Source organism: Rhinatrema bivittatum, chromosome 3 (assembly GCF_901001135.1).
Source record: "Rhinatrema bivittatum chromosome 3, aRhiBiv1.1, whole genome shotgun sequence".
NCBI classification, from domain to species: domain Eukaryota; kingdom Metazoa; phylum Chordata; class Amphibia; order Gymnophiona; family Rhinatrematidae; genus Rhinatrema; species Rhinatrema bivittatum.
In genome coordinates, this window is record NC_042617.1 from 216,836,707 (window position 1) to 216,850,996 (window position 14,290).

At 44.2% G+C, this 14,290-nt stretch overlaps 1 protein-coding gene across 1 annotated transcript in view; it reads left to right on the top strand.

Moving 5' to 3' along the window:
- Nucleotides 1-14,290, top strand: part of TRIM67 (tripartite motif containing 67) — a 257,154-nt gene that overhangs the window by 46,027 nt on the left and 196,837 nt on the right. The window contains exon 4 of the mRNA XM_029594191.1: nt 13,782-13,892. Within this exon, the coding sequence (XP_029450051.1) occupies nt 13,782-13,892 (111 nt within the window). The remainder of the gene's footprint in view (nt 1-13,781; nt 13,893-14,290) is intronic.

Below are 14,290 nucleotides of genomic sequence, written 5' to 3' on the forward strand. Positions count from 1 at the left end.
AGAGGTCTTGAACGAGTAGATGTGACTTGGTTATTTACACTTTCGAATAATAGAAGTACTAGGGGGCATTCCATGAAGTTAGCAAGTAGCACATTTAAGACTAATCGGAGAAAATGCTTTTTCACTCAACAGACAAGCTCTGGAATTTGTTGCCAGAGGATATGGTTAGTGCAGTTAGTGTAGCTGGGTTTAAAAAAGGTTTGGATAAGTTCTTGGAGGAGAAGTCCATTAATGGCTATTAATCAAGTTTACTTAGGGAATAGCCACTGCTAATAATTTCATCAGTAGCATGGGATCTTCTTAGTGTTTGGGTCAATGCCAGGTTCTTGTGGCCTGGTTTGGCCTCTGTTGGAAACAGGATGCTGGGCTTGATGGACCCTTGGTCTGACCCAGCATGGCAATTTCTTATGTTCTTACTGTTTAATATCCTGGCTAAGTTAGTCAGATATATTTATTCAGCTAACTTTACTAGTTAGATAAATTCTAAATATGGACCTCTTTGTGGTCAGTTTTTAAAGATATCTGGATCAGACTATGCTGCTGAATATCCCAGTATTTACTGCTAGTTAGCCGGATAAGCTATATCCAGCTAAGTTTAGACTTGCTATTGAACAGGTCTAACTTATCCGGTTAACTTAATTGGATAAGTAACGCCAGCTGATCTGCCTATTCCCTGCCTTTGAGTTATCCAGCTAACTACTTAGCCAGATAAGTGACTGATCTGGGTATTTGGTGACTGCTGAACATAGCTGGATATTCAGTGGCTTCCACTTGCTGAATAAGTTTTACTTATCTGACTACGTAGCATTTGAATATTGACCTCTTAATTTTTAAGAATTTTGAGCTTCATTTAATTTTTAAAACAGGAACCTGTTGCGCTCTGCAGCTCGTGGGTGCCTCCTGTGTACCACCGTAATTATATCTGCCACCAGAACCCCCTGGAGCTGCCCCAACACCAGCCTCCGTCACCAAACATGGCAGCAGGCCATGCTGTGGTGCGACCACATGCTACTCTGTACACACAGCAGGACACCGCTGACTCTGGGCCCCATCCTCCTTAGGGCACGTGTGCACTGATTGCGCTGAATTTAAAGGGCCAATGGCAGGAATCAGGGAGAGGTACCTCCTAAATTCATCACTCCCTCTGAATTATAAAAGGCTGCATTGGATGCCGCTCCAATGCCTTGGCAATAGGGTGATTTCCTTGGAGTAGTGCATTGCCTCAGCATGTTTCTGTTATTGGCTTCATGTTCTTGCTCCGTATCCCTGAGTTCCTGTGTTGGCAGCCTGGTCTGTTTTCTTGAGTTCTCATCTTCTTCATGGTTAGTCTTCAGTTCCTGGTCATCTTCGTGGTCAGCCCTCAGTGTCTCTGCTCCTGCTTGTGCTGTTCCTCACCTTCCTATCCTCTCTCCACTCCCCGTTGCCATTTGGACAGATTTCTGGTGTTGACCTTGGCCTGGTCTCTGACTCTGACTGCATTCCGCCTGCACATGACAGCCACCTGGACTCTGTCTCTGTAAGTGCTCTGCCTGCCACTAATCATTGTCTGGACCCAATTCTGATTGTACTCTACCTGCCACTGACCGCTGCCAGACTCTGACTTTGCTTGCTTTTCCTGTGCGCTAGACCCTGGCCTACAACTCTTTCGACTTGACAGATCCTCACCTCATCAGCAGAAGCCCATGCCTAAGACCTGCTGACCCCGGCAACCAAGAGATCAACCTAAGAGGAACGAGGGCTGGTATAATTGAAGCTCCCTCTGAAAGAAATTTAACATTACCCTGGACTATACGATGGCATACCACCCCCAAGCTAATGGCCAGTCTGAGTGGACCAATTGGACACTGAAAGGCTTCCTCAGAGCCTACGTGAATGATCGCCAAGATAACTGGGCCACTCTTTTTCCATGGGAAGAGTTTTCCCACAATTCCCAAATCAGCTCTGTCACGGAGTCATCCTCTTTTCAAATTGTTTACAGAAGACAGCCATCTGCCCTGTTACCAATTCCACTGACCATCCCCTCGTCTGCGGCTCAGTTGAATTCTGGGTCTGCACTGAAGATATGCTCCAGAAGGTGGTGGAAAGAGCCAAAAAAGCCACAGACACACACCGTAGACCTATGCCACAATTTAAGCCAGGGGAAAGGGTCTGGCTTAGCACCCGTCATATTTGACTCCAGATGCCTACCATGAGACTTGCCCCCCCTGTTACTTCGGGCCTTTCCCAGTCACCCGCCAGTTGAGTCCAGTAACCTACCAGTTGCATCTACCAGCCTCCTTGGGAATCTGTAAAGTATTTCACGTTTCCATTCTCAAGCCTCTAGTCCTCATGTGGCCCTCTAGGAGACTGCCCAAACCCCAAGAGGTATCCGCTGAAGAAGATGCTACCTTTCAGGTGGAGAAAATCCTGGATATCAGATGTCGAGTGAAGAGATGGGAATACCTGATATCATGGGAGGGGTATGGCCTGAAGGAAAATACTTGGGAGTCTGTCTCCAATATATTAGACAAAAACCTCCTGAAGGAATTTCATGCCTTACATCCCATGAAACCCTAACACTTTGGGGGTGTTTAGAGGAGGGGTATTGTTGTGTTTGGCTGGTTGTGGGACAGACCCACGACCACCTGCTCTTACCTCCAGCCGCGAGCCATGGGCGGGATCTTCCAATATTTGGGCAGATCCCCTGAATGGAAGTGTGGCAGGCTGCCGTGCCTGGAACAGGCCCGCTGCACCAGCCTGAGGAACACTGCCACTAGCTGCTACGGGTGTCCCTAGGTGCACAGGAGCACCAAACTTGCTGCCATTTAAAGGGCCCATGGTGTGAAATCCCCCACAGCACCCTCTGATGAATCAGGACCTCCTTTAATAAAGGGCATTCTCTAACTCTCCACAGACGCCTAGCAATAGGTCGACTCCATTAGAGTAGTGGTTTATCTCTTGTGTTCCTGGTTCCTGATCCTGATCCTTGCCTCCTGATTCCTGTTTCTGCTGTGTGTTGTCTTGAGTTCCTGTATTCTGTAACCTGGTCACACACACACAGACCCCTCGCAAGTCTGGTCTTCTTCTGATTTCTTGTCTTTGTGATCTGCCTTCCCTTATCTGTCTTCAGCGTCTTGCCTCTCCTGTTGTTCTTCTGCTCCAGGCCCTTCGTATTGGGCTCCTGGCTTTGACTTTGGATTGGACTCCTGGCTTTGACTTCAACTTTGGATTGGACTTTGATGCTGCTTGACCCCCCTCCACCTGCCTTTTGGCCATTGCCTGCTCACCAACTTGCTTGATCTCTGCCTGCCTAGACCTCTGCTCAGATCACGACACTGCACAAACTCCACCTTCCTCTGACCACAGCTTACACTAGTCTCTGCTGCCTGCCACCTTCACTGATCACTCCTTGTACTGTCTCTCCTCTCCATGCTGCCTGTAACACCTTGCAAAACAGATCTGCATCTTCACAGAGGCCCGTGCCTAAGTCCACCCAGCCTGTATATATGCAGAGCAAGAGACAGCTCTATCAGACATAATGTGTATGCACAGAATTGCAGCTTTGGTGCTCATGATCCATACCAGAAAATAAATATCGCCAGCAGGGAGATCTGATAATCAGACAAAGGAGACTCATGATGCTGAAACCACTGATGCCAAGTGGGGCTGAAACTCAGATAGATAATAACCTGTGGGAACAGAAAAGATACTAATATTGGGGCAATTGTGGGCTAAGATGAAAAGGATCTGAACCAACTGTCATGATGCTGAGATAAGAAGAAACTGGTAAACAAAGAAGGACATTTTCTGTATACGCAGCTAATGTGCAGCAGAAAACTGAAGGAGCTCTGGCAGTGACAGATCATTTGTCCCTCCTTCCTGGTACTATGTTTTCATTTTGCACACCTAGAAATGCTTCTAATCTGACTGAGTAGGAAGTCTGTTTATCTGTAAACAAGGGGATAAGCACTGTAAGAAGCCTTCATTCTGGTGACCCTTTCGTGATTCCCAGGTATGGCCTGGAAGACAGCAATTGTTTATCCTCCACAAGACGGAGAGCTATAGAGTAACCTTGGCAGAGACTTCTGAGAGGAATATGTGAACAGAGAAGTCTTGGCAGAGAGACATCCAAGAAGAATTTGTAAGTGAAGCCTTCGATGACAAACTCCTTAAGGAGGTTGTAAGTATAAAATCTATTTCTATTATACAGTTTAGTTTTTTTCTGTTCAGGGACACCCACTGAGTTTAAGACAAATTTTGTTTTTGCAATATAAGTTTCAATATGTCAGATACAGACAAATTTTGTGCATTTCCTTTAAACAAAAAACTTGTACTGGAGCACAACAAAAAGTTGTTTAAGGCAGCAATTTAAAGAAATCTTTTAATGCTAGGACAAAACTGTGGCCTGCCTTTTCCAGAGAAGGTTGGCAAGTATCAGTAACTGTTTGGAATCAAGTTGTATGTTTATGTATGATTACAGCTACGGTGTGAGTTACCGCAACTGTTTGTCTAAATCCCGGAGTGGGGAGCCGCTCCAGGAATCACAACCCTGTCTCAATTTACATTTGCCATATTTTAGTAAGAAGGTTTAGTTTCATTTGCACTGAAGTGTGATCTGTAATTTGTTGATGTGACAGTAGAGAATGCATAATTCTCTTAAAAGCTAGCATTGAATTTCCAGAAAATGCACAGGAAAGAATTAAATGGTACATTTAGAGTTTTCATGTGAGATTGATTCATGTATACAGAGCGTCCTGGGAAGGAAATCACAGTAGCTGCAATAATTGTCGCGGAAAGCAGGCGCTGACTTTTTAGTGCCCGGTTTCTTAATGCACACATGGCACCCGCAAGGGGGAGGCCATGCAATATGTAAATTAGGGGGTCACGCTACGAAGGAGGAACTAGGATCGCTTGCGTGACCTTAGTGCCTCCTTACTAACGCGACCCGCCATGGCTGCCGGTTATGAAGACCGACGCCGGTAAACTAGGCCTCGGGTTTCATAACCTGCCTGTCTGCCAGTAATGAAAACGGCTGCCGAGTTTATCGGCGACCATTTTCATTACTGGCAGACGGCCGGTTATGAAAACCAACGCTGAGTTTACCGGCATCGGTCTTCATAACTCGGCGGTCTGCCGAGTTATTCATTTATTTATTTTTACTTTAAAAAAGTACAGAAAAGCAGTTTTTTCTGCTTTTCTGTACTTTTCAATGCGCTCAGCTATTAATGCCTGCTCCAGGCAGGCGTTAATATCTGAGTGATAAATGTGTATCTGAGACGCACATTTATCTTTTTGCATTTGGAGTGAATGAGTAATAGCCTCATTCACATGCATTTGCATGGATTGAGCGCTAACTCATTCACTCCGTGTCGGACACACGTTAAATAGGCACTAATCCCCCTATTGCATTAGGGGTGGATTAGCACCTATTTAACCCAGGTCCGACAGCAGGTTAAACAGTGCACTCGGCTGAGCGCACTGTAGTGCATCAGCCCCAAAGAAAGAGTTAAACTGTTAACCAGAATAAACCCAGCAGGTGACATGCTGTAAGATTGAAAAAGCAGTCAGAAATAATAGAAACATAGAAACAGAAATGACTGCAGAAGAAGACCAAAGGGCCCATCTAGTCTGCCCAGCAAGCTTTCACACTTCATTTTTTTTCTCATACTTATCTGTTACTCTTGGCTCTTATTAGAAACTTTTTTGATTGCCTTGCTGTGTGAACAAAGGGAAAACTGGCAGAGTTAGTTTGATAAGGAATTCACAGCTGTTAAAGCCTGATGGGTCCTGCCTGGTTTCCCCACCCCGTTCATAGATTAATGGGGAAGAAGGCAGGAGTCTCCCTTCTGTACTACCTGGTAAAAACACTAGAGGGTGCAGAGCTATGCAAAAGTTTAGTTAAGCAGACCACGATCATAAGAAAGAGGTCAGAGTTTGCCATAAATCATCCAGCTAAACTGCAGTCATTAATTCTGAGGGAGGCAAGATTGCCCTTATCCCTTTGAACTTTAGTGAAGCAGCCCAGATGCAAATTGCTAGCTTCTCAGCCAGCCTGAGTCTGCCCTTAAAAATATTTTGGTGCCTGTGCCAATAAAATCCTCTCCCTAAGGCCGTGCACACAATGTTCAGCAGAGAGGATGTGTGCTAGAGAGCTTAGTCATAAACTGAGACAGACCCTCCTCCACATGGGGGACTCGGAGTGCAATAGCAAAGCATTCAGGGATGCTGTCAATTAAATTCTTCCCACTAATTATAATATTCAGCTCTGTGCCTGCAAGCAGACGCCCATGGGTTTCCTAGTAGGGGAAACTGAAAAGCTCTGTGAAATTTTTAACAAATGTAAACTTGCCACTAGGAGTCAGTATAAAGATAAGAACCAGTACCAGGTATTCACCATGTTTCAGAGTCCAGAGAAGAAAAACCTAGAAATTAACTAAAAAAGTATAGTTTCTTTAAATGCTAGCTAAATAAATACTTGTATGTGAGATAGATAAGGAATGGCTCTGATCAGAAAATACAGAGAGAGCCTCTGACTTGTCTATTTTCCCTGAATATAATGTATGTTTAGTTGACGCTTTATTTTTATTTCCATTTAAAAGCAGAATTGCTTATTAGTTTGTATGTCCGGTAACAAAACCCCTTTTCTGTTGACATCTCGCTACAAAAGAATAAAAAGTGCATCCTTTTGGTCCTGAATCAACAGACCGGAATGTCTGCTTGCCTGTTTTTTTTATCAGGAATGAATTCACAAGCCTTGATGCAAACAGAAATGCAAAAGATCATATTCTTGTTTCATCTCTATCTCTTGGACTGCCTTTATGAACATTCTATACAAAAAACTGGTTGGTTTGATTATATTAATTTTGGATTGCTTTATTTTGCATTTTTCATGCTTAGTATTAGAATCATTCATAAATATCACAAGAATTATGGTAACATATATACACGTAGTAAGCACACTAGGGATGTGCAGCAGGGACAGATACGTTTGATTCGGTATTCATATTCGTCGGGACCCAAATCCGTTACATCCGTTTTCGGGGGATTCCGATTCATCCATTAGTTACGTATGCTATTCGTTTCCCATTAAAGTTAAAAAAAAAACCCATACCAACCCTTTAAATTTAATTAACTACAACCTCCCACCCTCCTGACCCCCCCCCCCCCCCCCCCAAGACTTGCCAAAAGTCCCTGGTGGTCCAGCGGGGGGTCCTGGAGCATTCTCCTGCTCTTGGGCCGTCGGCTGCTGGTATTCAAAATGGCGCCGATAGCCTTTGCCCTTACTATGTCACCAGGGCTACCGGTGCCATTGGTCGGCCCCTGTCACATGGTAGGAGCAATGGACGGCCAGCGCCATCTTGTGCCCGAGTGCAAGAGATCGCTCCAGGACCCCCGCTGGACAACCAGGGACTTTTGGCAAGTCTTAGGGTAGACTCCTGACCTGGGCACTGGTAGCCCTTACTATGTCACAGGGGCTACCGGCGCCATTGGTCGGCCCCTGTGATATAGTAAGGGCAAAGGCTATTGGCACCATTTTGAATACTGGCAGCCGACGGCCCGAGTGCAGGAGATCGCTCCAGGACCCACGCTGGACCACCAGGGACTTTTGGCAAGCCTTGGGGGGGTCAGGAGGGTGGGGGTTTTATTTGTTAGTGATACTTTGCATTCATGGGGGTTCGCCATACGTTTCGGAACCCCACGAATGCAACGAATAAGGACTTATACGTTGCGGATTGCGCATTCGTTCAAAACGAATGCACATCCCTAAAGTACACCACCCTAGCAGAAGCAATTACATGGGCTCCTTTAACCCTGACAGAAAGAGATAGCCTTATTGAAGCTACAGTATTTATATTTGGTGCTGATTATAATACAGCCAGATTGGCAACAAGTATTTTGCATCTGCAGGCTATTGATGAAATGTTTAAAAATATTACTACTGAAATTCAAGAGCAAACTGCTACCCAAATTAGAGAAGTTTCTGAAACCCTATGGGACCACTGCTTAGCATTAGATTTGTTATTATTGGCTCAAAGAGGCTTGTGTCATACATTAAAAACAACATTTGCCCATCAATGTTGTGTTGAAGTTACTGATAGAACCTCTATTATTTTTAAATTACTTAGCATTTATATGAAATTATAATTTACCCTCTGATTGATTAGCTGAACCTACGTGGCGAAGGCCCTTCCTATCACTTTGGGAACAAATACAAGGTTGGGCTACAAATATTCTCATAGACCTTGCCATTGGGCTCAGTGGCTGAATCGTATTAGTTTTAATCATAGTATATATTAAAAATACTTTAAACTGGGTGACTACCCACCTTTTACCAGTAACTTTGTCAGTTGTTATGCCCCCTAATTTGAGTACTCCAATTTTACATGGTTTAGAGATGAAGTAATTGCCTGTAATGGTTTTTTGTCTGTCACCATATTCTTCTTCTCTCAGCTAACCAGGCGGCTTGAGTACTCCTTCCCTTGAGATTTCAGAAGACAAGTATCTAAACTGGGATTCTAGTTTAAATTAGGATGGTGATAGCATTTTGTATCTTTCCTACTGTTCTTCGATGCCCATAAGATTTTCTCTCTCAGCATCTCAATGATTTGATCTCTCTTATGTCACCCACCTTCACCCACTTCACATGTTTATGACCCTTGCTGACCACATCTGGACAATGGTCAAGAGGGAAATGTATATCTGCAGAGCAAGAGACAGCTCTAGCAGACATGGGGTAGATTTTCAAAGATGCGGGCGTCCATGTGTGCTCGGTTCCTGGCACGTGCACATGGATGCAGTGATTTTATAACATGCACATGTCGCCACATGCATGTTATAAAATATGATTCCTGTGTGCACATGAGTGCTGGATTTTAATATCCGCGCGTGCATGCGTGGGCAGGTGGCCTCTCGCATGCACAAGGGGGGGGGGGGGATTTAAAAAAACAACAGGCGGTGACGCAAAAAGCCTTTCCTAGTTCCCTCTCAGTCCACTCAAGGAGTGGACTGGGAGGGAACTTTCCTATCCCACTAACTAGCCTTCTGCCCTTTTCCTGTCTCTTCCCCAACCCTAAACCCATCCTAACTAACCAGGCGCGAACAAAAGTACGCTGGATTTTATAAGATACGCGCGTAGCCGCGCGTATCTTATAAAATCCGGGGTCAGCGTGTGCAAGGGGGTGCACATTTGTGCAACCTGCACGCGCCGAGCCCAGCGCGCGCTGCCTGTTCCCTCCGAGGTCGCTCCGATTTCGGAGCGGCCTCGGAGGGAACTTTCCTTCCGCCTACCCCTTTGAAAATCTACCCCAGTCTGTGTAGTTTTTGGGCATGTTTATGGTATGTACCATGTATGTTCTTTTTATGTGTGTTTTAATATTGTAAACCACCTTGATCCTCGGAAAGAGTGATGAACCAATAATTTTAAACAAATAAATAGAAATTTGAAGAAGTTTTTGCAGAGATGGATTTAGGATTTTGACATCTCTAGGCATAATTGGTGTTGTTGCTCCCTGTCACCTCCTCCCCCCCCCAGTTAAACAATAGGGAACAGAAGGTCTCTAAGACACAGACCGCTAGTTTTCTGTGGCAGCTCAGCACAGAAAAGTGGGGAAAAGTTGTGGGGGAAAAGTTAAAATTCTGAAACAAAAATTTCTCTTTTATATTACCGTATATGCTAGTGTATAAATCAGTCTCATTCATAAGTCAAGAATATTTTTTGGGTCCCCAAAATCAAGATTTGTCTGTCACCAATGGATAAATTGAGGGTAAGTGTTCATTGTCAACAAGTTAACAATTACCAAGCATGCTGAAAATGCTTCCTGAGAGGGCCTGAGAAATAATTTTAGACTTGATTAGAATCCAGTATTTTTTAGTTATTTCTATTCTCACTGATTTGTAATCCTTCCCTCCCTGTTCAATCCTTCCCTCTCCACCATGGCTTCCCTCCCTGTTCAATCCCTCCCTTCCTCCCATGGTTGCCCTTCCTGTTCAATCCTTCCCTGATTGTTCAATCCTTCCCTTCCTTCCCACCTATGGCTGCCTTCCCTGTTCAATCCTTCCCTCCCTGTTCAATCCTTTCTTCCCTTCCCTCCAAGGCTGGCCTCCCTGTTCAATCCTTCCCTTCCTCCTGACCCTCCCAAGACTCACTGAAAGTCTTTGGTGGTCCAGTGAGGAGCCCAAGAGTGATCTCCCACTCCTGGGCTATCGACTGCCAGTATTCAAAATGGAGCCGGTGGCCCTTACCATGTGACAGAGGCTATCAGTGCCGTTTGCTAGCCCCTTTCACATGGTAGGAGCAATGGACGGCCCCTCCCATGCAACAGGTGCTGGTCAATGGTACTGGTAGCCCCTGTCACATGGTAAGGGCAAAGGGCCGCCGGTGCCATTTTGATTAGTGGCAGCCAATGGCCTGAGAGGGGGAGATCACTCCCGGGCCCCTTGCTGGACCACCAGGGACTTTTGGTGAGTTTTGGGGGGGGCTTGGAGGGTGGGGGAATCGCGCAATACATGTGTATAAGTCGAATCAGCTTTTTTGTGCCTTTTTTTCTGGCACAAATTTCTCAACTCATAAACGAGTATATACGATATATTACAAAAATAAATTAGTTTTACAATATATGTATGAGTATAATTTATTTTATTTTTATTGGAGAAAAAAGTAATCTCAAGTACAAGGAAGAGACCTCAGAGATGGGGAGAGGAAGGGAGAATTCAGGAATGGGAGAGGAGAGAGGAGGTGGAGTGCGAGAAGGAAAGACTAGGGATGGGGAGGATGGGAGATGGGGAAAATTAGGAAACTTGGATGGGGAAGAAGAAGGAGAGAGGTTCTTGGATTGATGAAGAGGAAGAAGGAATATGAAGGTTTGGGGAGTGATGGGTTCCAGGACCTGGGGAGAAGGGAGAAATAAGAAAGGAGCAACCAGGATTTGGGGGATAGAATCCAAGATCAAGGGAGGGAGGATTTGAATTGCAGTAAGTGTGACGAGAGGAGGGAGGTGAGTTTACCATACTCCAGTCCTGCTCCTTCTTGCATTCCTTCTCTAGCATCCCACCCAAGGGCCAATATGACATACACACTAATCCCTTCTCTCTCACACACATGAACACTGCCCCCTATCCTTGTTCCCCTCTCTCTCATACAGAGACATACAGACCAGTTAGCCTGACTTCAGTGACAGGAAAAATAGTGAAAATTGTTCTAAAGATCAAAATCACAGATCATATAGAAAGGTATGGTTTAATGGAACAAAGTCTTGCCTCACAAATCTGCTTCACTTTTTTGAAGGGGTTAATAAACATGTAGATAATAGGGATGTGAATCGTGTGACTGAAGATTGAAAATATCGTACGATATTTTCAAAATCGTCAGAAATCGGGGGCTCCCCGAAACCGATAGGAAAACCCCACTAAATTGTTCGTGGGGGTTCTCTTATCGTTTTTGGGGGAGGGTGGGAAAAAGGCACACAAAAATAACCCCTAAACCCACCCTGACCCTTTAAAACTAATCCCTTAGCTTCCCCCACCCTCCCGATCCCCCCCCCAAAATGGCGTGGGCCATCCAGTGCTCCTACCATGTGACAGGGGCCGGCCAATGGCACGGATACCCTGTCACATGGTAAGGGCAAAGGGCCATCGGCGCCATTTTATTAGTGGCAGCCGACGGCCCGAGAGCGGGAGATCACTCCCGGGACCCCTACTGGACCACCAGGTACCTGTAAAAGGTTTTGGGGGGAGGGGTGGGGAAATCTAAGGGATTAGTTTTAAAAGGTCGGGGTGGGTTTTTTGTTTATCGGCTCGGGTGCAGCCGATAAAAAAAAAACCCGATCGGGCCGGACAAAAAAAAATCATGATGTGAATCGGAACCGGAATCAGAACAGATTCCGGTTCCGATTCACATTTCTAGCAGATAAAGGTGAACCAATAGATGAGGAGTATTTGGATTTTCAGAAGGCATTTGACAAAGTTCCTCATGAGAGGCTTCTAGGAAAAGTAAAAAGTCATGGGAGGACCTCTTGAGACTGGAAAATTGGGCATCCAAATGGCAGATGAAATTTAATGTGGATAAGTGCAAAGTGATGCATATATGGAAACATAACCCATGCTATAGCTACATGATGTTAAGTTCCATATTAGGAGCTACCACCCAGGAAAGAGATCTAGGATAATACTTTAAAATTATCGGCTCAGTGTGCTGCGGCAGTCAAAAATGCAAACATGACATGTTCTCTGCTTTGACAAGCTCCACCTCCCGGGCCTGATTGACAGATCCCATGACAGCATGGCTAATTCAGCCCTGCTATCGACAGGAAAAGCATTATTAGCCAGGTAGTTGACCAAAAGCCATTGCTATCCTTGAGAGTGCGTAACAAGAAATAGATCTACTTTTTGGGATCTGCCGGATATTTGTGAGCTGGACTGGCCATTATTAGGAACAAGATGCTGGTTTCAATGGACCTCAGTTTGACCTAGCAAGGCATTTCTTATGTTCTTATATGAAGGGTGTAATTAATTGTTGTTTTCTACCATAGTTTTACCATTCATTTGAGAATTCCAACTGAATTCTATGTGATCTGAATTTTCCAAAGATGCTGAAAAGGAACTATAAATATTTTATTTGTTAATTTTCTTAGTAAAGAGACTTTGGGAACAACAATTTCTATCTCCCATTTATAGATTAAACTGTCAAGTTGGACAGAGGCATAGAGTCCTATGTATTCAGCAGAAGGCCTCACAGAAGAATTCTGTTCTTCTTCAGAAAGAACCCCCCTGTACAGAATGTTGTCTTGTGTGACCTGATGAGCTGGGTGTTTACATAATCTTTATATATAAAAGGCTTGTGTCATGTCTGTTTGTGGCTACCAGGTGACATCCTGAACAACAGATATGCATTGTGCAAAGACAATATGCTCTGTCTACAAAACCCTGTCACACAGATACACTGGCATACATACATACACATAGGCTCTCATATACACAAAGGCACACACACTCTCACACACACAGAGGCTCCCAAACATATACACAATCACATATAGGCAAGCACACAACACATATACACATAGGCTCCCAAACACACAGGTGTGCACATATACACAGAGGCACACACTCACATAGATGAACATAGGCAGGCACACACAGGCACAGGCAGACACAGATACACAGAAGCACATAGACATAGCATAGGCACACACACTCACAGGCTCCCCAAATACACACAGCCCCCCCCCCACACACACACAAACACATAGGCACACACATACACAAACACACATACATATACATAGGCTGTTATAGACCAGTCTACCCGAGCAATGCCAGGCACATTTTGCTAGTTCAAAAATAAACAACTAAAACCTAAAGTATCTATGACATTGTATAATGACAGTAAATGCAACTCCGTGTCCCATATTGTCAAGTACTCAGTTTGTTTTAGATAAAAATCTATATTTAATATATGCCTTAATCCATTGAATAAGGTGATTAAATAATCCCAAACTTGATTAAAGTCAAGAGAACAATCTCTAGCTTTATATACTGCCTTCTCCATCAGCAAGATAGGCATCACATCAGAAACCATCTTTATAATCTTAGCTTGCTGAATCACTGATAGATGTGTAAACTGACACGGATTCCTTATTCAGCCATAAAATTCCCAGAAGGCATCCTGCCCAGGCTAGCTTTTGGCTTTTATAGAATTGTGCAGTATGGGCATTGTCCACATGACAGCAAAGACAGATAATGAAGAGACCCTCTCTTTACTACTCCTGAAAGGATTAACAGAAATATATTGCTTTATTTTTCAGGTTGTTTGGGATCAGATAAATCACTGCACGCTGAAATTACGTCAGTCAACAGGGCTTATGGAATACTGTCTGGAAGTCATAAAAGAAAATGATCCATCTGGTTTTTTACAGGTATTATCCAATGAATACATCAGAGTACTCCATTCATCCAAATTTGGGGTATGGAAAAATTTATGACCAAAAAATATTAAAATGAGTTTGGCAAATAAAAACAATCACACATGATGCTAAATAATAGGGTTTAAAGGATCCACAAAAAAGTGAATTACAAAATTCAATTTTTAGATCAGACCCCATGCTGGCTGCTCACATAACACATTATAAGCTATGTTATAATATGCAGGATGCTCATTATTACTTTTCAGATATGTGAAGTTGCTCTCCTGATATCACTGACAGCTGGAATTGGCTGGTGGAAGCAAACTCTGCTTGCTAGTGATACAGCATCATGTAGTAGCACATCTTGCTGAGACCTGGGAGAAGGCATTCTCTATTGCTTGTCTAATCTT